General features: G+C 34.7%; 1 protein-coding gene across 1 annotated transcript in view; it reads right to left on the bottom strand.

The window, feature by feature from the left end:
• Positions 1 to 2,586: 2,586 nt before the first annotated feature.
• The window catches only part of LOC145277983 (uncharacterized), a 56,799-nt gene continuing 31,594 nt past the window's right edge, over positions 2,587 to 27,791 (bottom strand). The window contains exons 2-3 of the mRNA XM_080130124.1: positions 12,514 to 12,580; positions 2,587 to 2,915 (exon numbers count right to left, since the gene is read on the bottom strand). Coding sequence (XP_079986250.1) covers positions 2,827 to 2,915; positions 12,514 to 12,580 — 156 coding nt within the window. The 3' untranslated portion in view covers positions 2,587 to 2,826. The remainder of the gene's footprint in view (positions 2,916 to 12,513; positions 12,581 to 27,791) is intronic.

Genomic DNA, 27,791 nt, shown 5'->3' with positions numbered 1-27,791 from the left:
GCGCCACCAGTAGCATTCACCACTAGAGAGTAACGGGGGGGGGGGCTGATAGTCCCAATTGATTGCAAGTCAGTTCCCACATGTTACTATGGAGAATTGAATAGTCAACTGATTTTCTTGATTTAAAAAAAAAAAAATGTTTGTTGTTGAATGGCCAGATAACATTCTTTGATGTCAACTGGATTCAGGACTTTGATCAAAGCATGCCTAAATCCTGGCCATGTATACCAATCTTAGTAACGAAAGAAACCATGGAGTGTCCTCACAAAACCATGACAGGGGGTAGCATGTGACATGACCAGCCTTTCTCTACAGTCAGATCGAAGGGATTTGCAACATTCATTCTTCTGCATCCTCTATACTTTCTTCTCTCAGGACAGTCAACTCCACTAGGAGAACACACTTCTTTAAATCTGACCAAACAATGTCTGAGCATTTGCTTGTTTGTACAACGTGTACTAGAAAATTTAAATGTGTGGAGTTATCAGTAACTACCTTCCAGTGACAGTCTCCATCTAGCAACTTTAAAACATTGGTTTTTCCACCTACGGCATTTGCCTTCTCTGATAAAATGAATGTTTTCTTTGCAGTTACGGGCTGCTGCATAGCTACTTCACATTGTACTGTGACAAGATCTATAATCACTTCAAGTACCTTATTAAGGCGCCAGGTGGACATAGACAATGACTTGAGGCATGCCGAAGCACATGATGCAGTATTTCTCAGCTGCTTTGACATGATACGCAAGCATCATTGTCTGTATAATCCCACAGTTTAAGGTTGGTTGCATTCAGTAAAAGGTCATAAGTAGATCACGGGAGGAATGATATGACTAACGGTTCTATTGCTATCAGGCTATTCAATGAGTTTTGTGTTCTAATTATTCTACACCCACTGTTTTGCTTGGGTCACGCCTGAGCTGATATTTTAAATGTTTTCGTAATTTAATCCCCTTTTCTTCATTCACTTTAATGTGAATATCAACAAACCGATTGCGTGTGTGTTAGGACAATTAATTGGAATCAGAACATTTAAGAGTATTGGAATCAGGGAAAATTTGTGCCTATTTTCCAATACATGAAAACCATTCTTTTAGCTTTTTTTTTTTTTTTATTTGATTTTGTTTAAAACAAAATATTCCACTGCTGGTAGTAATGATAAAATAATTGATTTTTAAAGTACCAGTAAAATCAGGATCAGGAATTTTAGTATGGAATCTGTAATTGTATCGGAATTGGAAAAATATACGCACATGTCCAATTTTCATTATTTTTTTCTTTTTTTTAAATTTTAAATTAAAAATGAATAATTTCGAAGTCATATATGACAAAATTAAAAATGATAAAATAATTTAATTAGTTATATTGACATGCCTAATTTGCATACATATTAGTGATGGGATTATTCCAATTCTAAAAAGGGGGGGTAACAGAACCAATATTTGCTTCTAAATATATATATTTCTTAGTTTTCGATGAATTCATTGAGATTTTCATCTATAGCTTTTTGCTGTGCAATTATTTATATTTTTTGTTCACTATTTCGATTTTTACCGGATTTTTTTTTTTTTTTTTTTTTGCCTCTTTCGGTGCTGTTTTTACCTTAATTTATCTTTAGTTTTACCTGTAGTTTAGAAATCGGAAAATATTTATTAGTACCAGCAATAGAAAAGGAAGTTGAATTAAAAAAATATTTTTTTGAGCCCGAAATTAAGCTAAATTTTTCTGATATTGATACCCCCCCCCAAAAAAAAGTGTCCAAAATAAAAAAAAATTAAAATTAATCGTCCTGACACTCATACATGCAAAAATGTACCCATGCTTCAAATGATGATTAAACCTTTATTTATGAACATTATGAAATGGAATAACTTTGAACACAGAAGACAAATGTAATTGAAGAATCTGTACTTGTACAGTTTAATCAAGACATTAAAAAGGAAAATATAAAAAAATGTTATATTGTACGTATCTGTTTTGGACTGAAGAACTAAAAAAAAAAAAAAAAAAAAAAACTACTCGATCAAATTAAGTGAATTTTTTTTTTTTTTTTTTTTTTTTTTTACAGCGGAAAAACGTTTTTATGACAGCGTGTTGAAGTAAGCCGTCTTTAAATTTTTTGAACACGCCATGGGGAGATAACTCAGGTTAAAGTGCCGGCACTCCCTCGCTATTTTTAATACTAGCTTTTCTTCCTAAAAAATCAAACCTTTTGCTTGGTAGCATAACAAATTGTTTTCGCTGTGTAAAAAAAAAAAAAAAAAAAAAATTTTTTTTTTTTTTTTTTTTTTTTTGATAACTTTATTCCATAATGATACATACAATATAACTTTTCGATATTTTCATTTTTTTTAATGTCTTGATTAAATTGTACAAGTGCCGAAGAATCATGTTCGCTAATGTTAAAGTTGAGGACTATTATTATCAAGAAAATGATACTAACAGTTAAAGTGCGTATATTTATATATACACACACAATATTTCAAAAGATCATGTTATATTATTGATTGAAATAACAGCAGTTTTAATAAAAAAAAAAAAAACTTTTGCATTTATGTTGTACACATAAACAAGACCAACACGTGAAAAGAGAAACTGAGTGTTTTATTATAAGAAGATTAAGATGTTGTATACAAAGTACATTCGATGTAGAACAGCAGAAAACATTGTGTTGCCTTAGGAGGGGGCGGTGTAGTGGACAGAGTTCTCTCTGCGTTTGCCTTGGCTGATAAAAATGGACATATGGAGTAAAAGGAGAAAGAAAACTTTCACACATGCACGCAAATACATACATACACACACACTCGTGGACATAAAGCAAAGAGAATTATTCCACACTGCCATCCAAGCCGGCATCTGTCATTATGGTTGCGATATTCTTCTCCAATTCGTCGATACGTTTGGCCATTTCATCCAGTGAAAATAGTTAAGGAAAAAAAAATTTATTTCATTAAAAGTTTTTAGACAATGGTGGCAAAACTTTGTACCAACTTCCCACCACCACACACACTTACTTTGGATTTGTTGCGTAACTCCTTTTGTTTCTTTAAGTACGGTAACCTGGACATATTAGGTCATTATATACATGCATATCAAATCAGTATGATTTCTAATAACTATTAGGAACCTCGTGTTCCTTCATTGACACTGTATTTTATGAATCTTGTTACCAATAGTTATTTTTCTGAACCTGATTTTTGAACTTCTAAAGAGTTGCACTTATGAAAGATCCAGTGCGTGTGTGTGTGTGTGTAGAAATAATATTCCAATGTGATGTAAAAAAAAAAAAAAAAATTTATATAATTGTACTACAGATAGATCAGCTTATGAAATGTGGATAAAATAAATGCTCCAGTTCTGCCGGGCTCAAATCCTCATTAAAGAAACAAACAATAAAAAAATAAACACAATCACTTAAGCACAAATTACATATTCATCAAAAGTATCATTTCAAGACTTCCTCAGGATGATTGATTTTGAAAAAAAAAAAAAAAATTAAATAAAATGATCTCAAATAAATGAAGACAAAGTGTCAATGAACATGTAAATTTTTTTTTTTTTCTAAATCTATATATATATATATATATATATAAGACAAAACAGCCGCATGTTTTTATGTTCACAAAAGGCTTTTTTTTCGCAGAGGTTCTCGACGAGGTTACATTTATTTAAAAGTTTCCTTATACTTCCTAAATTATATCTCAGATTCGAAAACAGACTTTAGGAGCCCGTGACTTCTGGAAAATCTACAACAGTGTAGTAAATAATGGGCAAGCAACAATTCCCCCACTTTCCAACAATCATGAGGTTGTTTGCTCAGTAACCGAGAAGGCTAACATGCTTGCCAGTCGGTTTGCCTCCAACTCCACACTGGACCCTGCTAACCACCCTTTCCCAGACTTTCCTTTGCGGACAGACGCCACACTAGACGATCTGAAAATCACCCCTTAGGTGCATGCTATCATAAAAAATCTTGACACTTCAAAAGCATGTGGACCTGATCTCATCCCGGCTATGCTATTAAAAAAGTGCTCTGCCAAAGTAGCTCCAATCCTCTCCAAACTTTACAACAATGAATCTTGCTTTCCTGCCTGCTGGAAAACTGCTTCTGTGGTACCAGTTTTCAAGAATTCTGGCGAAAGAACTGACCCAGTAAATTACTGCTCCATTAGCTTCTGCCCACTTTTTGCCAAAATATTAGAGTCCATAATTAGTCAAGCTCTAGTCCATCACCTTACAGATGCTAAACTTCTGACCGACCAACAATATGGATTTAGGCAAGCCCATTCCACAGCAGACATCCTAACTGTAATCTCCGAGCATATATACCATTCACTTGACAAAGCAGAGGAGGGTAGAGCAGTAGCTCTAGATATATCTAAGGCTTTTGATAGGGTATGGCATGAAGGATTTCTCAGGAAAATCAGATCATACGGTACAACTGGAAGAATACTTAACAATTAAATCCTTAGATAAAAGAAAAATCCAGGTTGTCCTCGATGGTCATACATCGAAACAATATGATATAAATGCGGGAGTGCCTCAGGGGTCTATTCTCGGACCTTTATTATTCCTAATATTCATAAATGACCTCCCTAACAAAATTGTCTGTGAGATGGGTATATATGCTGATGACACCATGCTCTATAACAGACACGACAGGAAAACAAATGAACACATATCTAAAGAAATGGCAGAAACACTAGAGGATGACCTCCAATCTGTAGTGAAATGGGGACAAAAATGGATGGTCACATTCAATGCTACCAAGACTAAACTTGTTTCCTTCAATAACTACAAGAAACCTTCTCTACCACCTATAGCAATTGCCAAAGACTCTTTATCTGAGAGTACATCTTTTAAACTCCTCGGCCTAACGTTCACAGGAAACATGAGTTGGAACATTGAGAGCATTGCCAGAACCGCTGCGAAAAAGGTAGGTTCCCTCTACCATGCTAGAAAGCTAACATCCGAAAGTATCCTGTACCTTTATAAGGCCACCATTCGCCCATATATGGAGTATTGTTGTCATATTTGGGATGGTGCATCTGCTACTAGCATCTCACTCCTAGACAAGGTTCAAAAGAGAGTCGCCAACCTGATAGGTCCTGAACTGTCATCCAAGCTTCAGTCTCTGTCCCATTGACGAAATGTAGCATCCCTTTGCCTGTTCTACAAGTACTTTAACGGTGAATGTTCCGATGAACTGCAAGCACTTGTACCCTCTCTACGTAAATACCCCCGACAAGCAGCAAAATCCCACCTCTTCACAGTTGAGATCTCTATATGTAAGAAAGCCTTCTACTCCAGTAGTTTCTTCCCCAGAACTGCTAGACTTTGGAATTCCCTCCCGGGTTCCTGCTTCCCAACTGTACTGACATGCAGAAGTTCAAGTGTAACATGAACCGACGTCTTGCTGCCCAACTCCCCACATAGTAGCCCCCTACATCAAAGTGGCAATGTGCCTTGTTTGAGGAGAAAAAAAAAAAAAAAAAAAAAATCTCAACATTTTGATAGACTTAAAAAATTCCCTCTATTCTGTCCTTTCGCATGTTTCTCTTTTTCATATAAATAAAGCAAAACGAATCGAAGCAAAAGAACACCGACAGCCTTCCGGTCATCATGTCTTGAAGGCAATCAGCTTTGATCAACGTGGGGGGAAACCTTTCATATCAGACGATTGCTACTCATTAAGACACTGTCAGAGTTCCCACTTTTTGAGGGAACCTGGTTTTCGCCAACATCGTGGAGAAACAAATACGACGGGAAGTTTAACTGGCCTCCAGCCAGACATTTATTTCTGCACCTGCATGAACTCATTCACTTAACTATCCATTTCTGTAAGTCAACTTTTAATTTGAATGTTTTACACTTCCTGTGGCGTCATTGCGTACTGGTAAGATGTCAGGTTTTCTTTCACTTTCTTTTCCGCCTTCATGTCACGGGTTGAAGTCTGCCTGCCTACATTTTCTTTTTTCACACACCTACAAACACAAGGGCAATACCGGGCACCCATGCTAGTCTAAAGGCAAAACATGTATATCTCCTCTCGATTGACTACCCTTAATTTCAATGCTCACAACTTCTGGTTGTGCAATAGACACATCAGCTAAGACGTTAATTTTTTTTTTTTCTCTCTCCTTTTCCGCCTCTGCAGTATGGGTCCGAGCCTGCCTGCCACCACTTTTTTATTTATTTATTTATTTATTTATTTTTTTTAAATACACCTCTTCACCCAAACTGCCTACCGATTCTAATATTCATGCTACACAAATTTGTTAATAGAGTAGAAAAATGATATTGTTGTTAAGATGTAACATGTGCAATATGTATTTAGGGAAGGATATCAAAATGCAAGAAATAGAAAATTGTGTTGAAGGGAAGATCAGAACAAGTAAATTTTTTTTTTTAAAATAAATTATTAGTTACGAGTTGATCACATTCTTTGAAAGCATTATTTTGTAAAGTTAAATTAGCATCCTTTTATATCTTATCAGGCAATGCCGAGAAATGGGTATTTATTAGAGTATAGGGTTCCAATATTCAAAAAAAGTTAGAAATTACCAATATTTATTCATTTTTAAAAATTTGTTATATTTAAGGTTAAATTTGAATACTTAAACTAAGAAATAATTTAATAAAAGAAAATTATACAGTAATTAAAAAAAAACAAAAAAAACTTCAAAATAATTTAAGTATTATGGTATCTATTCAATGCACAGTTAGGGATTAACAAGGATTAGTATTTAATGCAAAAACGAACACAACTTTAACTATATTCAACCAACAATCTGGCGTAAAACACACATTCTAAGTCAATGGGTAATAATTTTTGCATTTTTTTTTTTTTTAGGCTAAAATGTTTAATATATCTTATTGCTTGCATAACATACTCTTTTCATTTGTAAAAGAGTTTATTCAATTAAAATACCAATAACTTTTTTTTTTGTTTGCAATATTTATTAAAAACAAATCTCAGTATTTTTATGCATTATGTCAAAAGAAGAAAAAAAAATTGACAGTATTTACACCCTTCGAAGGAAGTTAGATGCAAGACCAGATGTAGTTTTGAATTACATATAAGTAGAGAGTTCGAATATTTAAAAAAATAAAATTACCAACATTTTTTTCTATTTTTAAAAATTTATTTATTTAATGCTAATATTGGGTGGCCGGCTTTGCCAGGATGTAAAATACGCTTAAATATAATATTTTAATTTATCCATATTTTGTATATATTATCAGTATATTATCAGTCGTGATTTCAAAAGTGTATATAAAGAAAAAAGTACTTGTGTGCCATGAGCTAGAATTGAAACTGAAACTGTAGCATTCAAAGCTGGTGACGTTATCACTGTACGAACCAATGTAAACTAAGATGAATGTACAAAATGTTTAATGATTTTTTTTTTAAATTTTGACGCATTTTGACCCCTTAAAAAGCAGTTTTAACCGGCTAAAAATCCATAAGAGAACAGCCCGTAAAAAAAACCAATCATTTAAGGCCCCTCGCGCCACTCTGCTACTTAATTTTGAAGGAGATAGTTTGAAAATATGGAGACAGACAAGATACATGTTCATATATTAGATTTAAGGTTAAATTTAAATATTTTCGAAAACAGATTATTACTGTATACATTTTTATAGTTTGTTGTGACATCTACTCTAATCATAAAAGAATTTTAATTTTTTCCCCCCATCTGTTTTATTTTATATTTTTTTGTTTCTGAGACTTGGTAGTATCCACCCTAATCATAGACTGAAATTTTGATGTTAAATCCAGGCATGATGGTCCCTAATAGAGAAAATGGTACATCCGAATTTATTGATTACACACATGTTCCAGCGCACAAAAGTTAAGTTAAAAAAAAAAAAAAAAAAAAAAATGCCAAATGAATCTATTTTAAGCATTTAGAGCAATGTTTTTTTGTTTTTTTAATTTATTCTTTCTTTAAAAGTTTACATTTTTTTTCTGTTCAGTTTGAGATTTTATTTTTCTTATTTCAAATTCAGGAATTATTTAATATTCATATTAACATAATAAAATAAAATATAATTCTCATGATTTTTTTTTTTTTTGAAAGGAGTTATTTCTTACAGTGTATTATATACATGCACACACACACATACACACTAGACAGACACATTGGGTCACAGCCACTAATTATTTATTTTACATTGCTTCTAATTTGAAAAATCATAAATTGTTCTGTGGTCAAGATACCATCCTCCCATGGATTACTTTTTCCTTTTTAATATGCTAATAAAACTATGATTACAATTCGTCTCGTTTAACTAGGAACACCGACACTAACCGAACAGAACTTTGATTTACATCTTGGGTATTTTACACTACTTTTACATTATATTGCTTTTTTTCTTTTTTTTTCGTACAGAATGATATTAATAAACAATTTTTTGTTTTTACTTAAAGTGAATAATTATGTCTATAATTATCATATATATATATATATATATAAAAGCGAAAGTGTGTGTATGTATGTATGTTCGCTTTTTGTGTAGGGTCTGCAAAAGCCTTTTCTCCGGCGGGTCCTTGAGGCCATCGCTCATTAAAACTTTTTATATCACGTCTAAATGATAATATCTACGACTTAACAACGGGAGTCGCGTGTGTATTTAATTTGCCCGACTTTTACCAGCTCGCAGCGTCTTCGAAAAGCGGGGGAAACAGTAACTGGCTTGCACTGCAAAACTAGGTCAAACGTCACACCAGTTCTTCGCACCTGTATATTTTACTTTATAAACGTTATTTTAACAGCCTTATCAATTCCTCTTCCCTCGTAGCCAAGGTGGTTAGGTGTCTGGCTTTTTTTCCCTTTCGTTTCCTCCTTCGCGTCAAGGCTTCAGGGTTTAAGCCTACCTTCCTACTAAAACTGTTTTTTAAAACACACACCTCCAAATACCCGAGCAACGCCGGGTACCCCCCCTAGTATATATATAAATAAAAACAAACGAGAGGAGGAATCTTATATTTCTTTCAACCACTTTTTTTTTTTTTTTTAAAGAGTTATTTGAATACAGTTCATAGGAAACATTGGACACAAGTTAGTATAGAGAGGAATAATGACAATATGAGAAGGAATTTTCAATTATATTATGTTTATTTACCAACATGATGGCAAGTGTTTATGTCCCTAATTTTCGAGAATCATATCCCTTCTTCAGGAGAGAAAATAAAAGGAAACATATACAACTGTTCAGCAAGGCTTATACTAACTCTTGTCCATGGTGTTTCCCCACAAACCGCATTGATATAGCCTTCATACACAACTCCTTTCAAGCAAATTTCAACATCCATTTTTTTTTTTTATTTTAAGATAAATTTTCAAAAATTCTAACTCCATAGTTAGTCTGAATTATCATTTTATTTTAAAATACAAATAGTTGTTATATACAAAAAAAAAATCTAAAAAGAAAAACTGATGTTTTACTTAAAGTTTGAAGACCTCTTGTAAACGACAAGATTTTAACTAAATTTGCTGATTATATTTACAGGGCTAGTTGGTAACCAACTGTACCTGCTAATCATCCGTTTTGCTAGATACAATAGACTTAAGCGCATAGTAACACTAGATCTTAGACAAGTTTAATTCCATAGAAATTAAGCCAGTAGGTATTTAGACTTCTTTCCAACCAAAATGAATTTAAGTCTTTTCCAGAGAACAAGTTAAAACAAGCTTTACTTCAGCAAGATAAAAACCTTTTAGGATATTTTTCTCATATAAAATAAAATCAAATCAAAGGAAGTTAAACAATTAATAGTCATCACCATTCATGTCACATTACCAACAATAATTAATATTGTAGAGATTGATAGACACATTCCTTGGATAATAATGGAATAACCCAATGAATTTATAAAGTGGAGAGAGCAATTTTTGGTGCTTGTGTAGATATTATATATATATATATATATATATATATATATATATATATATATATTATAGAGATATGATTTTTTTTAAACTGTATTTTTTTATTTGATTTTGTTTAAAACATCTTCCACTAGTGGTTGCTGATAATAATAATAAAATACTAAGTATTTGATTTTAAACTAAAATCTATAGATCTCTACCCTCACAAGTGTACTTTTACATTTGAGAAAATATCTGCACATTTAACATGTTTTTATGGTAATCTGGAAAAAATAAAAAAACTCTTGTTAAATACTTAATGATTTATAAAGAATCAGAATCGGTAATTGTATCAAAATTGGAAAATATTGCAATCATCCTATCATTAATATAAACACACAAATGATTTGTTTATAGTCGTGAAAGCTGTGTGTATAACTCAATCGATGCAAATGATTGTCATAAGACAGAACAGACAGTAGATCTGATTTTTTTTTTTTTTTAACAGAATTTTCCTTCTAGATACATGTCATAATGAAGACTCCCAGAAAATTTCTACATCCAAGCACAATACATCGTATTCCCAAATAATCACCATCTGGTATTGGACAGGCTCATCGTTGCTTAACTTAAGTGATCTAACTAGAACTAGTGTGTCAACGTGATGACATTTATATATAAGTGAATCAATGTAAATAACACAAAGCTTTCAGGTTTTAAGTTATTGTTCCCAGACAACACCAACGTTTCTTCACTAATTTAAAAAAAAAAGAAAAAAAAAGAAAAAAAAAAAAAAAGGCCGCTATCTCACCAGAATGATTTCATCGATATTTTGGCACGGATTAATTATTTATGTTTTGTACAGATTAATTATACAGCACAATCACGTTGACACACTGGTTCCTGCCAGATGACCAAAGTTAAGCAACAACGAGCCTTGCCAGTACCAGATGAGTGACCACTTTTGTAGGCTAGGTGCTGTATATACAGCTCAGAGCCATAAGAAATTTTCAGGTTGGTATCTGGAGGCGCATTAATTCACTGGGAGAGATGCACATCTTAACTAACCCGACCTCAGCAGCCGGACGTTGGATGGCCATGGAGGAGGACGAATCTAGCAGATCAACGGTTCTTTGGTATTAAGAGTTACATTATTTGCCTCCAGCTATATGGATGAACTAAGGACAACAGATAGGTGCAAACAGGAGAGTCAGGATTCAGATATGGAATTTAGCTGTGAATATTGAAGGAGCTGTCCTGGACAATTGGGAGTTTATTACTATGACATATGCGGGATATGCTCTGGTCAAATATAACTCCATGAATTTTTTTTTTTTTTAATGGAAATCATTCCAGACAACGCATGAAGCCGCTTGATGTAAGACACTAACAAGAATGAAAGATGATTATCACAAAGAAAGAAAATGCTTATTGATCTTAGTCTCGAAAAGACCAAATCTGTAGGTAGAAAGAAAACTGTAAGCAGGAAGAGTTCCACAACCTTGCAATTCTTGGAAAGAATCTGTATTACAATGACGAATTAAAACAGCAAATTAATGGAGACCACTAGACCAATGAGTCAAATGAGGAAGGAAGTAGGGAATAGATGAGATAATTCTGAAAAAAGTATTTATAAGAAAGACTGAGACTAGCAACATCATGTCTGTGAGAAAGAGGTTGCAGTGAAGAAATGGTGTGGCCAATCAAATTACAAATAACATTGCCCACAGCAGCTGTGTACACACAAAAAAACATTTTAAAGAAAAAAGAAAAAAAAAAAAAATGCACACAGATGCCCAATGTAAAGTTTAAACTTGGTGAGTATCGACCATCATAAAAGGTGACTGGGTGACTGACTGACTGACTGACTGACTGACTTAGTCATGTGCGGGTTGTTGACCTTGGTTGGTGACGATGTCGATCATGAAAAGGTGTTGGGCAAGGAAGGTCATCCTCCATAAAACTTATTTTAAACAAACCTTCAGGAATATTTGCATGTGTGCAGACAGTTAGCTACATGGATAAGGGCCTACCACTTGACTTGCAAGAACACTAAGACTAGAAGAAGTTAATAAGGTTCGGAAATAAAGGATGTAAAAAGGCTGGAGAAAGATGGATTTCAAGGTGATAGGGTGGGATAAGGACAAACACTTTGTCCAACACAGTTTTACATCACAATATTGTTTGGATACTGTTTTTATCTTAGATGTTATTCTCAGTGTTTTGGCTGATGTAACCTACGACTTTCTTCATGTGCTTTTTCTCTCAGATCTATTCTTGTCTGGTTTCATTTTTTGTTTTTTATTATATTTATGAAATAATGAAAATGTCACCAATAAAGATAAGAAAAATCAAATAACATTGTCTACTTTAGCTCTGAATAAAAAAAAAAAATCCAAAAAGAAAGGGAAAAAAATCCAAAAGAAAAGGGGGGAAAAAAATCCAAAAGAAAAGGGGGAAAAAAATCCAAAAGAAAAGGGGGAAAAAAATCCAAAAGAAATGGGAATAAAAAAAAAAGTGTGTGTGGGGGGGGGGGGGAATAAAAAAAAGGGGGGAAAAAAAAAATCCAAAAAGAAAAAATCCAAAAAGAAAAAAAAAAAACAACAGCTTTCATTTGTTAAGAATTTCAAAAAGGATATTGCGCCCTGTGATTTTGTCAGACATCTCCTGAAACTTGTCCTGCATTTGCTGAAGTATAAGCTGTACCTGCAAAGAAACAGAAATAATGATTAAATTGTCAGATTTAAACTTAAAAAGATAAGAATGAGTTATCTCCCTTACATTTTAACCGCCTCCTTTGCAGTTGCTTTGTGACTTAGATAATTATCATTTTTTTTTTTTTTTTTAATATAAAGATTAATTTTTGGCATTTATAATTTAAATACATTTTCGGATACATGGCACAATCTAGAAGTTTAAATTTCATAAACTCTATGCATTAAATTAGGCTGTATTTTGCAATAGCGCATCGAATGTTGTTTTCCAAGTGGTCTGTTATCTGGTTCATCAAAATAGACATGGGGCTTTACATATCCCCAAAGGAAATAATCTAATGGTGTTAAATGGCATGAACGAGGTAACCAGTTAGGTCTAATTCATGAAATTACGCGTTCAAATGTTTCCCCTCAGTAAATTGAATGTATGAAGTGCAATTTGCAAATACTACTCGGGTGTCAGTTTCTTCAGGAATTGCCAAAACAAGCTGAACTCAAAATAATCGATAGTTGCCAAATCTGCAATTGTCATTAATTTCTGCTAGTAGTCACATTCCATTTACACACAATGAATGTTTTGAGTTAAAATTAATTTCTTTAAATTCTTGTTATCAAATTAATATTCTAACAATAACAAACTGAAAATAAATAAATAAACCTTAAATTAAAGAAGATATTCTCATATTTATTACAATATCAAATTGTTGGCGGCAAAAAAAAAAAAAAAAAAAAATATGCTAAGCCACAGCTGATAAATAATGAAAAAGCATAGTTTATAATGAAATTAATCATGCCTTCTTTGCGGTGGATTTTGGTTTTTAATTTTTTTTTTTTTACCACTTAATTGACCAAGAATAGTTAACGCTTTCTCCCCCCCCCAACACACACACAATGTCCACATCCAAAGAAAAATACAAACAAATGAGAAGCGAGTTTAATGAATAAATAAATTTATTTAAAAACAAAACAAAAAATATATAATTTTTTTTTTTTTGTCAACGAAAGGAACCAATAAAGCAGCAGATGTATGTGTTTGTGCGTGAAAATATTTAACCGTAAACTACATAACACTGAATTTAACATGAAATAGTAATCATACACCAAGGATGGTTATAACGAGTAAAATCAGATTCAATATTGCTTAACATCAGTAATCCAACAGGTAACCAGTGTCAGTGTGATAATGGCGTACACAGCAAGGGAGTGATGCAGCTCAATTGTAATGTTGGTAGTTGGAAATGACTGAAACAGTTTACGATTTGAAAACCACTTTTTTAAAGATTTTTCAACTTATTTTTTTGTGAATGAATTTATTTTTAATACTAATCCATTGCATGCTTAGTGTTATCATTTTTTACATTTTTTTGTTGCAGTTGTAAACTGTTTTTTGCCATTTCTGAAACCGACTTAAGGATTTTTTTTTTTTTTACGTAGGAATCACCACTTATCAAGACTCAGAGACCACTCGAGGATAAGGGTTACAAAGTGTACAGTAGTCAATTGGACAATATAGTAATCGTTAGTAATGGAAATTCAATAAATTTGTTAACTTAAGTGGAACGGCTCATCAAGAACTTGTTTACGTTGGACTTGAAGACAACCATATTGTAGTCAGCTGGAAAGCAGGCAAACAGAAGACAGTTCCAAAGGCGTGCAGTTCTAAGGAAGAAGCTTTGTTCATGGAATCTACGTTTTAGGTTTAGGCACAGATAAAGAGTGGGGGAAATTATTGATAATGTTTTCAGCTAGACGAGTATTTCTTGTGAAAGTTTGGCGAGGGGGAGCATAGATTGGAGCTCAGACGAGCACTTGTCATGAAAATAACAATAAAGCAGAGACCAGCTCACAACATCTCTTCTGTGAGAAAGAGGTTGCAGGGAAAAGAAAAGGGCATACCCTACTAGACTACAAAGTCTATTTTGAACTATCAAGACAGGACAAGTCATTTCTAGCAGCTCCTGCCCAGATGTGGCAACAGTACTCCATCCTTGGACGTACCTGGTTCTTATATAGATAGAGAATTGCATCAGCAGTGAGATATCTACTGGATCGATAGAAGGATCACACCATTTTTCCAGCGACTTTGGCAACGGATTTGATGTAAGTGTTCCATTTCAGATCAGGAGTAAAGGTCAAGCCGAGAAGCTTGTCAAAACATGACGCCTCTCCAAGATGAGAGCCATTCATTTCTATTGATGCCAGATGGGGATCAGAACGTTGATGATGTAAAGATAGAAGCTTGGTTTTTAGATGCATTAAAAGTAACCAGCCACTCCTTTCCCCATTGTACCACGTGCTCAAGATCAGAGAAGAGAGAATTGGAGAGAACTTGGTCGTTTACGGTCTTAGATGTGCTACCATAGATGGTAGAGTCATTAGCGTAAATATCTACGAATGATGTAAAGGATGTGATTTGGAAGATCATTAATGTAGATCAGGAAAAGAGTTGGACCCCTGAAGAATTCCATCATTAATACTGTGAGCTTCTGTGCTAAAGTACTCATTCATTATAAATATAACACTATTTTCATGTGCCGGGCAGCACAACTTACCTTGCTTATAGGCTAAGGGTTAGGTATGGCCGGGGGGGGGGAGGGGGTGACACTTTACCAAATATTTCTCATGTACTCAGAAATGATAGAATATGTTTTTGTTAAGATATTATGGAGAAACATTCATTTTTCAATAGACATTTGGGAGACACAATGTCTGGATTGATATACACTATATATATATATATATATATATATATATATATATATATATAGTAAGCCATGTGTTATATGTTAAGCAAGAGACCACCTTGCAGATAAGAAATAACTTGGATAACGAGAGAGAGAGTGAGTTAAAAGGGGAAAGAAAGAGATATGGAGTAAGAGAGAGAGAAAGAGAGAAAAGGATTTTGGAGGAAAGAAAAAGGAAAAAGAGATAAAGAAAAAAGAGGAGGTAAATAGAAGAAGGGCTAATCTCCAAATGACAGAGGAGGAAATGATAATCTGGCCAAGAGGAGGGGAAACCACAAATTTATAAAACCCTTTTGTTTTAGCAAATAATACAATTATTTTGTCTCGACCAGCCAAGGGTACAGATCTGCCCTGTCTTGCCCTTCCCCCGATCCAAGATATAGATCCATGCTGTGAGAATTCAGAGAATCTGAGAGTTAGTTTGCAATCCCCAAGCACAAGGAAGCTAATTGAACTTTATTTTAAGCTAACAAGTTTGCATCCAAAAATATTAGTTTGTTATTTAAACAAGTAAATTAACTTTGCTTTGCATGGATTGTATCTGGAATTGTTTCATGCAATAATTATTTTTGTTTATAAGAAAATAATCTTCAAAGTTTTGGATCTTTGGAAGATAATTCAGTTAATTTCCAGATCTACCCTGAAACCCGATGCCTGAAATGTAGGTAAAAGTGGCTATATGTCAGCAACACGAGAGCATCAACAACGAACAGCCAGCGTGTTAAAGATATTGCCACATGGTAGTGTGCATTTTGTGTGCTCTGGGTATAGAGTGGTGATTTCCAGTGACCAGCAAGTACCATCATTAGACAAAGATAAAAGTGTGGCCATGTGGACTTAGGGTTAGCCTGCGTTTTGGGACAGGCAACAGCCTGGTTACATCAATTGGTCCCATGATACAGGATTGTGCCCCCTTTCCCCAATGTGGTTACATATACCTTAAGGTTTAATAATTCATCAGAAAAGGATACGGTATGTAATTCCCCAGATTCGTGTGCGACACAGCTATATTTGATAAATCAAAGGTTAGAGATAGAAAGCAGAATATTAGAGAGGACTGCAATTGCAGCAATCTGACAGGAAATACGCAAAGAAGCATTGTAGGAGGCAGAAGAGTTTAACCTCCGACTTTCTTCAGGTGTATCTTCACAATGGTTGTTATTGGTGGAAAAAATAAAAAATGAATTTTGGTTTGGTTGTTTTATGGCATATCAACCCTTTTCGGGTTATTTAATGCCGAATCCAATTATTTTGTAGAAGGTTTTTATTCTTCAAGCATTTTGTATCTTCAATCACTAGTTTGTCGTGTTTGGTTTGGTTGTTTTATAGTGGATTTTATTGTTTTTGTTTCCTGCCTTACAGAGCATCAATGAGTTTTGTAATGAAAGAGGGAAAAGGGTTACAGTAGTAATGTTTGTGACAATTTAAGTACCAGTCAGGAAGTGGGGGAGATAGAAAGAGAAAAGAGGGAAAAAGGAAAAGGGGGAAAAGGTGGGTTGTTTTTGGTTTTGCAGAACATAAACTCTTGCAAAAGGAAGTAGAAAAACAAAAAGCATCAATGTTAGGTGCATTCCGTCTCAGGAAGCCAATATCTTCAGACATCCCGATCTGGTAGCACTAGAGAATGTATATATATATATATATATATATATATATATATATATATATATTTTTTTTTTTTTTTTTTTTTCCCCCCCAATATAAACATAATTGTTAGAATTCAACTTGTGTGATGGTTTTATGAAATGTAAGGAGAGTTGTGGAATTTCCATTTTTGTTTGAAGTTTGGATCCAATTTGTTGAAATATTTCTTCTTTTTTTTTTTTTTTAGATGAGGATTTATAATTTATAAATATAATATAAATAATTTATAAATATAATATAAATAATTTATAAATATAATATAAATAATTTATAAATATTTTTTTTTTATATGAGGATTTATAATTTATAAATATAATATAAATAATTTATAAATATTTTTTTTTATACGAGGATTTATAATTTATATCATTTGGATTACTGTATTGTTTAGTACTTTAGTGATATCATTGGAGCACAAGGTGGAGTAGGTGCTAGTGTGGTGGCAAGAATTAAGAGTGAATGGAGTTCAGGCAACTACTATCATTACTAACCAGCAGACCAAGGGAAGAATCTATCAGGCATGTGTACACAGTATGATGTATGGAAGTGAAACCTGGCTAGTGAGGGTTGAGGATATGCATTGCATGGTTAGAAATGATATGAGAATGATATGATGAATGTGCAATCTAAGTTTTAAAAACGGTTAGTTCTGAGGATCTCAAAGGAAGATTAAATCTGGACAGTATAGCGAGATGTGTGCGAAATGGCGCCTTCAATGGTATGGTCTTGTGGAAAGAACGGCAGGTCTAGTTCTGAACACTAAAGTCAGAATCTACCAAGCCCTTGTCCACATCATTCTCCTTTATGGCTGGGAGACTTGGCCAGTGCAGACAAGTGACCTACGCAAAGTGGAGGTATCCGACCATCACTGCTTATGCTGCATTCTCTGTGTTCGATGGTAACAGTTTGTATCAACAGTACAATTCTCACTCGTTGCGGGATCCACTTCCTCCAAAAGTCTCTTTACCAAATGCCTTCGTTGGTTCAGCCATACTCTTTAATGACACCCAGGTGACTTTATCCATTCAGGCTGAAAGAAACGTGGTGGTAGACTCTAAACCTGGCTGAGGACAGTGAAGCAAGATGCTGAACTGATTCTGAGCCTTCACCTTTCCGGGGGTTCGTTGCTGGATGATGAATGGCTTGCACCCATAAAGGATTCAACTTTGAAAACTGTGCCTTATCAGCCAGTGTTTGGGACGTGGTGAACTTGTTGCAAAGAGCTAGCCCAACTGACCCAGAGTGAATGTCACATCCATGAACATTTAAAGGACACTAGCAGGCTGCCCGGTGTTGCCCAGTCATAAGATACGCTTAAATATGATATTTTAATTCATGCAGATTACATATTTATTATTATAGAGACAATTCTCTATTGATTTTTGTATAAAACCTAATATATGGTAGTGAGATAAAATATATAGTAGTAAAATCAAAACTAAAAATATATATATACGACTTAGGTGCCATCAGCTAAAATCAAAACCAAAACATAACTCTCCACCCTCATTCCTTAACCTCTGAGTCACGCCCGTATATATATATATATATATATATATATATATATATATATATATTTCGCCTGTCATCCTTTTTTTTAAAAGATCGAATCGTCAAAGACAGGATGAAAGCAAGGTCCACAGATTTTTATAATTATATAGACTAGCTGAACTTGTGGAAATTCCACAGTGGCATCTTCCATATGTAATATTTTGCTGCTCTGGACGTTCAGCGTGAATAGACACCTGGCGATATTATTGTAATCCTTTTGTTAAAATTGTAACATTATTTATCTAAGTAATCTAGTTAATGTAGTTTCAGAATACATCTGATTACGGTTTATCTCCAATATCCTTATAGGAGTATGACATATTTTCATTGTATGGATGTCTGGTGCGAACGCAAACTCCACAATATTATGCCATCTTTAGACAGAACAGATACTACCTTTGGATCCTAGCCAGAAGATCAAGAAGGTATATTTTAATTTTATGTATGGCTCAAAAGCAACATCATTTAAGAATTTTTTTTTTTTTTTTTTTTTTTTACATAATCTTTGGTGATCGGGAGATTCTATTTATTAAAAAGGAATATAAAAGGTGATCTATTACAAACATAAAATTAACATATCTATACACCAATTTAATGTTCATAGTATGCTATCACCTATCTTCTTAATAAATAGGATCTCCAGATCGAATAATTTATAATCTGGAAACTGACAAACATACGTACATATATTAAAGGCACAACAGTATTAAGATATAGATTTATCCGATATTGACACTTATTTTTGTCCTATTTCAAAAGACATAGTATTATTAATAGCAAATTATACAGATTGATGTAAACAGTTCCGTGGAATTTCCATGGAGTCTGTGCAAGTAATCATTAGTTTTTACAAAGCTGCAACCAAGTAAACACTGCGATTAAAATCATCCAGAGATTAAAAAAATCAGAAAGACGAGACAGGAATAATCATTGATGAAAATATAAACATCAAAACAAAAACAAAAGAATTAAATATCAATCAAAGACGAATCCAATTTGTTCCCGTTATTATTAAAAAATTATTTTTATCATCAAGTAGAGAATTGATCGGCCTTATCACAAGGACAAACTGAGCACAAGGTCAATTCAAGGTGTATCTATTTATTCAGCTCTATATGACATGATCAGGTTGCCACACAAGTTCTCGTTAGATCACCAAAGTTAAGCAACGTTGAGTCTGGTCAATAACAGAGGGGTGACTATTTGGGAATACTAGGTGCTGTATGTAGGAGAATGTTGACACTTTCTTGCAAGAACCGTAAAAACCCAATGTTCTTATCTCTGACAGGGATATACAAGTGACTGAGGACAACTTGTGAATTGGATACTCACATAAAGCTTCCCCCTTCAGAGGAAGCTGGTTCAACCCACCTAGGGTGAATGCTACTTCAGTATGTTAATGATAATATACCCGTAGAAGATTTGTTTTAGAACCATAACCCGTTATTATTGGTGTGAAGGAACGTGCTCTCTCTTGACAACAACCGACCCCAACATGAAGTGTCATGGTTTTCTTCTTCATAATCTTTTCTCGTTCTGGCCATGTAATCATCTCTTACATTAGCGACTGCCAAGGGTGCATGCACTAAAAGAGCTAATTATTACTATTATTATTATTATTATTATTATTATTATTATTTACTCACTAGTAGTAGTCACACAGACCAGCAAAGATTTCTCTTTGAGAACAACTTGTGGTGTTCCCTGGAGTCAGAGTGACAACAATTTTCCCCAGATTTCCAGTACTCTCCATCTCTTTCGATAACCTTTGCAGATGAATTTGTGTTATCGCAACAGCCGATTACCATTATTAAAGCAGAAAATGACACTAAATGCTAACATCCCCATCTTAATTGTTGTTGAAGCCACTCTCCAGATCTGCTCTGAGCAACCAAATGCCATCAATTGTCTCTAATTGGTCAACAGAAATCAGAAGCGTGCAGTATTAATAATCTTCATCTACATGAATGATCTTCCAAATTTCATCCTTACATCATTCGTAGACATTTATGCTGATGACACTACCATCTATGGTAGCACATCAAAGACCGTAAAAGACCAAGTTCTTTGATTCTCTCTCCTCTGATCTTGAGCATGTGGTACAATGGGGAAAGGAGTGGCTGGTTACTTTTAATGCATCTAAAACCAAGCGTCTATCTTTACATCAATGTTCTGATCCCCATCTGGCATCAATTGAAATGAATGGCTCTCGTCTTGGAGAGGCCTCATGTTTTGACAAGCTTCTGGGCTTCACCTTTACTCCTGATCTGAAATGTAACAAGTACATCAAATCCATTGCCAAGGTGGCTGGAAAAATGGTGTGATTCTTCTATCGAGCCAGTAGATCGATCACTGCTGATGCAATTCTCTACCTATATAAGAGCCAGGTACGTCCAAGGATGGAGTACTGTTGCCACATCTGGGCAGGAACTGCTAGAAAGGACTTATCCTGCCTTGATAGAGTTCAAAATAGACTTTGTAGTCTAGTAGGGTATGCCCTTTTCTTTTCCCTGCAACCTCTTTCTCACAGAAGAGATGTTGCGAGCTGGTCTCTGCTTTATTGTTATTTTCATGGCAAGTGCTCGTCTGAGCTCCAATCTATGGTTCCCCCCTCGCCAAACTTTTACGATAAATATTCGTCTAGCTGAAAACATTATCAATAATTTACCCCTCTCTTTATCTGTGCCTAAACCTAAACGTAGATTCCATGAACAAAGCTTTTTTCTTAGAACTGCACGCCTTTGGAACTGTCTTCTGTTTGCCTGCTTTCCAGCTGACTACAATATGGTTGTCTTCAAGTCCAACGTAAACAAGTTCTTGATGAGCCGTTCCACTTAAGTTAAATTTACTGAATTTCCATTACTAACGATTACTGTATTGTCCAATTGACTACTGTACACTTTGTAACCCTTATCCTCGAGTGGCCTCTGGGCATTGATAAGTGGTGATGCCTACGTAAAAAAAACAAACAAAAAAAACAAAAAAACAAAAAACAAACTGTCGGTCGCCAACTATCCTAAAACTCACTAAACTCCTAAATTTATTAACACCGTGATCGGAATGTCTGTTTCAGATAATCGAAAATAACACCTTAACCACTACCATGATTATTTGAAAACCAACCACTGATCATGCGGCATCTTCCCATCTCAAGAATTCACAAGACCTTATGGCTCCTCACTGTCTTTTTACTAGCCTTACTTTCTACACTTTTATTCTGCTAACAAACTATTTCCTTCCATTGTCATAAATCACTTCCTAACATTCTGGGCGAGGGAACATCCATAATATCACACTGGAGCCATCAACGGTTTGGAGTTTCTAAAGCAAAGAAGTTTAGACAAGGTTTTTAAAAACTGACTGGAGTCAGAAGTCAGATTTATTAGATTTTTTTTTTTTTTTTTTAGCGGGGGTGGGGTGGGGGTGGGCTGGCGTTGCCCGGGTATTTGAAGGTGTGTGCTGAGCAAAAAAGTGTTAGTAGGCAGGCTGAAACCTGTGACACAAAGGTGGAAAACAAAGTGAAAGAAAACCTGACATCTTACCGCTATGCTTTGACGCAACAGGAAATGAAAAGCGTTCAAATTTAGCGATGTCAATCAAAAAGTTGACTTGCAGAAATGAGTTAAGTGAAGGAGTTCACGCTGGCACAGAAATGAACGGCTTAAGTTAAGAATCACACACTGTAGGCCAGTTTCTGTCGTATCTGCTTCCCTACAATGTTTGGGAAAACCAGCTCCCCCCTAAAAATGGGAACTCTGGCAGTGTCCAAATGAATAACATTTGTCTGATATGAAGGGTTTTCCCCACATTGATCAAAGCTAATTGCCTTCTAGATGCCCCGGCTAAGAAGGCCGAGAAGCGGTTGCCTTTGCTTTGAGTTAGTTTCACCTTATTTATACGAGAAAGACAAACAAACACTGGAAACCAGGGTTTTTTTTTAAACTATCAAAATAAAGATAGAGGTGATGTCCATTTTCGAATTGTAGATATTATGTAGGAAGTATAAGGAAAGTTCACCAAAATAGTAACCTCGTTGCGAAGCCCAGCGAAAAAAGCCTTTCTGGACGTACACAAATGCGCGTGCCCATTTTGTCTTTTATATAATAGAATAGCAGGGGTGCCCAGTGTTGTGCGAGGTGTTTGGAGGTGTGTTGAGAAAAAACAAAAAAGGTTAGTAAGCAGACAGACTCGAACCCGTGATGCGAACGTGGAAAAGAAAGTGAAAGAAAACCTGAACTCTTACCGCTATGCTATGACACCACAGGAATTAAAAAGCGTTTGAATTTAACGATGTCATTAAAAAGTTGTCAACTCAATGATAATCAAGTTGAGAGAATCATAGGAATAGGTGCAGAAATGAAAGTGGCTTTTACACCTGGCCTGGGGCCAATGAAGCTTTCCGATTTCTCTCGTGGTATTTATTTGCTTCCTCACAAGGTCAGTCCCCTGAAAAAGGGGAACTTTGACAGCATCAAAATGAATAGCAAGTGTCTGATATGAAGGGTTTCCCAAATATTGATCAAAAGCTAATTGCTTTCAAGACATCCTGGGACAAAAGGCCAGGCGCTGTACCTTTGCTCCGATTAGGTTCACTTTATTTATACAAAAAAGACAAACAAACACACAAAAGGATAGAATAGAAGGAATTTTTTAAAACTCAATGTAAATAAATGTAGATATGACGTCCGTTCACAAATCGTAGATAGTATAATCTAGGAAGTATATAAAAAGTTCTAAAAAATAGTAACATAGTCAAGTGCTCCCCTCCCCACCTCCCACCGCAAGCTTTTCTTGGACATACAAAAACGCGCCCACCAATTTTGCCTTTTATATAGATAGATAGATAGATGGGCATACCCCACCTACAACTATGATCCAAGACAATAGAATAAAAAAAACAAAAAAACTCTGGGACAAATATCGGGTGTTAAGAATTTCTAGTTGAGGTTAATTTATAGAGTAGTCAGTTTTTGTGGCTTAGTTGTTTTTGACTGTTGAGTTTGCAACTCGGGCAGACGGTAGTAGATCGTGGTAGATGTGAGGAGCTTATCAACTGGCGTCAATGATGCGTTGATAAACAAGGTCTTTTTGTACACCAACGGTATCACATACACTCCGAGCACAACTGACTTATACACAATATATCAGAGTTTGTGGGTTTGTTTGTTTTTTTTCTCTTGCAAGCCTGTGTTGCTTCGTTTTTCTATACTGGTAAACCAAGTGCTCGTGCCCTAATCGCTTTGTAACCAAATATTTTCTTAATATAGTTAATGTGATTTTCTGGCAGGAGGAGGGGGAGGGGATCTATAACCCCTATAAATATCCTAGCAACTATACCGAGAACCACCTTTGAACACGGATCTGGATGGATCAGAAAGTACTCAGGTAAAAAAGCAATTATGCTGATTATATCGGCTAGTTCATACCAGAAACAAGAAAACTCAAAAAACTAGAACAGATCAGAATTTTATTCTGATTTATGTAAACATAAATTATCTATAATATTTAATGAAATATACTTAAAGCAAAGAATGCTGTCTAAATATACCCGCACATACATCGAAAATTTAAATCTAAGTGATACTCTTCTAGAGGTTGAAGGTTCAATCCTCAGTGCAGGCGATAGAAGGAATGCAATTGTAAATTACTAAGGAGTTCTTCTCAGTCATGGTGGACGAATTGAGAGAATGCTACCTCAATGGATTAAATAAAGGATTCCGTTCAAAATTATGTACAGATTCTAGAGTTTGACTGAAAGGTTACAGAGCTTCAAAAGATAGACCCAAAGAAGGTCGGAGGTTACATCAACCAAACCGTTGTGAAAATAACACTCAAGATGAGAACAGTAGTCTGAATAATCAAAAATATGTGGTTATTTAAAAAAAAAAAAAATTTTTTTCAACTATATTCATTTCTTTTTGCCATTCTCAAATGTTTTTTTTTTTTTTTTTTTTTTTACATAGTCATCACCACTTATCAAGGCCGATAGGCCACTCAAGGATAAGGGTTAAAGAGTGTAGAGTAGTCAAAAGGACAATATAGTAATCGATAGTAATGGAAGTTCGGTAAATTTGTTAACTTAAGTGGAACGACTCATCAGAAACTTGTTCACGTTGGACTTGAAGACAACCATATTATAGACAGCTGGAAAGCAGGAAAATGGAAGACAATTCCACAGGCGTGCAGTTCTAAGAAAGAAGCTTTGATCATGGAATCTATGTTTAGGTTTAGGCACAGATAAAGAGTGTGGAAAATTATTGATAATGTTTTCAGCTAGTCTAGTGTTTCTTGTGAAAGTTTGGCGAGGGGGGACCATAGATTGAAGCTCAGTCGAACACTTTCCATGAAAATAACGATAAAGCAGAGACAAACTTGCAACATCCTTGGACGTATCTGGCTCTTATATAGATAGAGAACTGCATGTAATTGTTTGATTCTTTCACAGCAAAAATAAAATTGTTATCAAGTCTTCTGAATATACAATAACTGACAGAAGGAAATTCTAAGCCTAAACTCAACATGTGATGAACGGTTTATGCAATAATTATGACGAGAACAAAATAATGAAAGCAAGGATTTGAAAGAAAGTGTGCTTTGTTCACAAACGTGAAAGAGTGAAAAAAAAAAAGTGTTGCTGATTGAAAATATCAAATTGTCCAATATGGAGCACACGCAGGATAGGCTTTTCAATTGCTAATTAACAATAGGGGATTTGTTATCAAATTAAATGCAACCAATCTTGTCACAACTTGCTGTCTAGTACTCATGCTACAAAAAAAATGGGTTTCGTTTGTTTTATGGTATATCAACCTTTTTTTTTTTCTTCCATTTTTAACTTGTTGCTTTAGATGGGGATAAGACATTCTACCGGATGCTAGACATTCACTCCGTATCTCATACATTCTGAGAACTCATTTTAAGATCCTAACCTTCCCTTTAAATGCCATTATTTATATTTCTCTTGCGCTTAGTTCACCGTGTATATGTGCGAAGGTAGTTTTTTTTTCTTGAGCCCATTTGCTCTTATAATTACTGGAATGATGGAGTCTTCCCAAGATTACAATTTCTTTTCATGTCATACATAAGACCTTGGTATTTTGTCATCTTCTCCCTCTAAGTCTCTGTTTAACACAGCATCATTGAGAACACTGTTGTCAATTGGAATCCTATAAATTAATTTATACTCCCAAAAACATTACTCCCAGAATTGTCCGGTTTGACTCATGGCATATCAATCATCCATGACGTCTAGAAAATAATATTCTTCAGCAGTGATAAATTTTTGTCCCCAATGCAATTCACTTTCAGCCATCATCTTCTAGTATTTATTCGGAAGAAAAATAAGTAAGGTTTCCGATATTTACAAGATCAGTTGGGGATGAACTGAGAGATACAACATGACCAGCCGATTGATTGAATCCGGCTTCCCTAGCCTCCAGTCTAGTCGAAGTAAGGGTTAAAGTGGATTATTCCAATCATTTGACTTTTTTTTTTCTTTTTACATGGTAGTTACCACTTATCAAGGCCCGGAAGCCACTCGGGGACGTACTTGACTATATACTGCTCATCCACCAGAATCCTGTCCTAAAGCATCCCAAGTTAACACTTATTATAACGTTATTATTAGATTATTATTATAACGTTACACTTTTTAACATGTGGACTCCGTTGCAAGGAAACAAAAAAAAAATAAAAAATAAAAATAAAAAAAACATAAAAATTCAACTTGCTATTTCAGTTTTTAACAAAGACCTTTTTATTCCTGCTTCTCCGGCCATGTGTGACTTCTCGTTTCGGCTGTGACGTTACACATGTATCTCAAATACATGCTTTTCCGAACATCGCTTCTCCCTCCACGTGTGTCCTTTTGTATCTGCTGTGATGTCACATCACGCAGCCGGTTTGGTCATTTGCTGCTGCTGCTCCACTCCATTATGGTCTACAGGTAGCCCCATTACAAGCAGTGGCAGCTGGGAGTGTTACTCTGTATGGAACTTCAGTCAGCAAATTTGGGGTTCCAGTAATAGGGTAAAGACAATACTGGATGAAGATGAAGGGGAAACGGACCCGAGAAAGCAGGGTCCCCCTCCAGGAGTCAAAAAATTTACTTTCACCATGACTAATGTTTGTGCAAACTTAAAAAAAAAAAAAAAAAAAAAAAAAAAAAAAGGTTTTTAAATCGAAGGCGTGGTTATTGAAAAAGGTGTGAACGAACAAATGGATGAACAGGAGTTAATTACTAGGTCCAATCCCTCCTTTGTCAGGAAAAAAAAAAAAAAAAAAAAAAATGGAGGATGGGAGGGGGGGATATAAAGAGGAACAATAGAGAAAGAGTTGTGTAAGGAGCGTGCAAAAGAAAAATATACAGTTCATGTGTTGTGAAAGGTGTTGATGAGAAAGTCATGTCTGAACTTGTCTAAAAACGAAAAATGGCAAATCATTGATCACTGTCGACCCTTTTGAGATTGTCAAGCAAAAATGGCGAAGTAACGATTCATCAAAAAACAAGTCGGAACAAATACGAAGCTGGAGAAGAGGTTGGGGTTTAAAGAAGATCGTCTTGAAATTATTTAGCTTTCTGTAATAATGACTATACACATAAAAAAGTTGCATGCTAATTGTAGGAGCCAGGCAGGATTAGATACGTCCGCACAAGTGCAAAAACATAACATTTGAAACAAGAATCTGGACTTAAAAATATCATAGCAACACGCACACACACTATACTTGGCGATTGCTTTGGTATACTGCTCATCAACAATGTATGGGTTATTTAATAGACAATTTATAAAGATCGAGACCTTTCAGGTTTTTGTTATATATTAGTAAATGAGGAATCATTTCCATGAAAATACAGTTGGTATTATACATCTAAAATTGAGAAAAGTACACCTGAAAAGTGTCAATGTTATGTGAAAGAAGCTGAAGCAAAACAAAATGGCTACCAAATTTAAACTGATGTCATGCTTATCCGATAGCAAAAACAAATTTTAACCCAAAGTAATCCCCCTATCAATTAATATTTATTAATAACTGAAATTAATATTTAATGAAAACATAATACTTTTAATGCATAAACAGAATTTTTCTTGTGTTTTTTGATGACCGTGATATTTATTAATTGACATTTAATGCTGAATAAAGTTGTCAAATGCAATACCACGGCGGCATCTTTCATATGTAATATATTGCTGCTGGGCATTTTGTGGCCGTTTCGCATGAATGGAGACCCTGCAATATTAGTGTAGTCCTTTCATTAAAACT

The sequence above is a fragment of the Euprymna scolopes genome, chromosome 6, assembly GCF_053919585.1.
Source record: "Euprymna scolopes isolate OS-2025 chromosome 6, ASM5391958v1, whole genome shotgun sequence".
Taxonomy (NCBI): Eukaryota; Metazoa; Mollusca; class Cephalopoda; order Sepiida; family Sepiolidae; genus Euprymna; species Euprymna scolopes.
The sequence above is the reverse complement of the archived record's forward strand: the minus strand, read 5'-3'. Positions and strand labels throughout refer to the sequence as shown.